This window comes from Penaeus monodon, chromosome 20, assembly GCF_015228065.2.
Source record: "Penaeus monodon isolate SGIC_2016 chromosome 20, NSTDA_Pmon_1, whole genome shotgun sequence".
Classification (NCBI taxonomy): domain Eukaryota; kingdom Metazoa; phylum Arthropoda; class Malacostraca; order Decapoda; family Penaeidae; genus Penaeus; species Penaeus monodon.
In genome coordinates, this window is record NC_051405.1 from 40,126,333 (window position 1) to 40,126,575 (window position 243).

At 57.2% G+C, this 243-nt stretch overlaps 1 protein-coding gene across 2 annotated transcripts in view; it reads right to left on the reverse strand.

The window, feature by feature from the left end:
- Positions 1 to 243, reverse strand: part of LOC119585814 (uncharacterized protein YMR196W-like) — a 26,189-nt gene that overhangs the window by 15,485 nt on the left and 10,461 nt on the right. For both annotated transcript variants that reach the window (XM_037934534.1, XM_037934535.1), the window contains exon 12: positions 29 to 173. In XM_037934534.1, the coding sequence (XP_037790462.1) occupies positions 29 to 173 (145 nt within the window). The remainder of the gene's footprint in view (positions 1 to 28; positions 174 to 243) is intronic.

Sequence of the window (243 nt, forward strand, 5' to 3'; positions counted from 1 at the left end):
ACATACAACCCCGTTAAAAGAAACTTACCACGTAAAATTGAGAGAGAGCTTCTGGAAGGTTCTTGCCAAGAAAGCCGTGTCTCTCGCCCCTCGACGCCCACTCCCTCTGTACACGTTCATGGCCGCCCACGCGTGCACGGGCGGGTTCACGTCCCCGAGGGCGAACTCGTAGGCTAATGGGGAGAGCAGAGAGGGGGGTAGGGGTGAGGAGGCGGGCATATGGGTAGCGTGTGATTTGTGAAA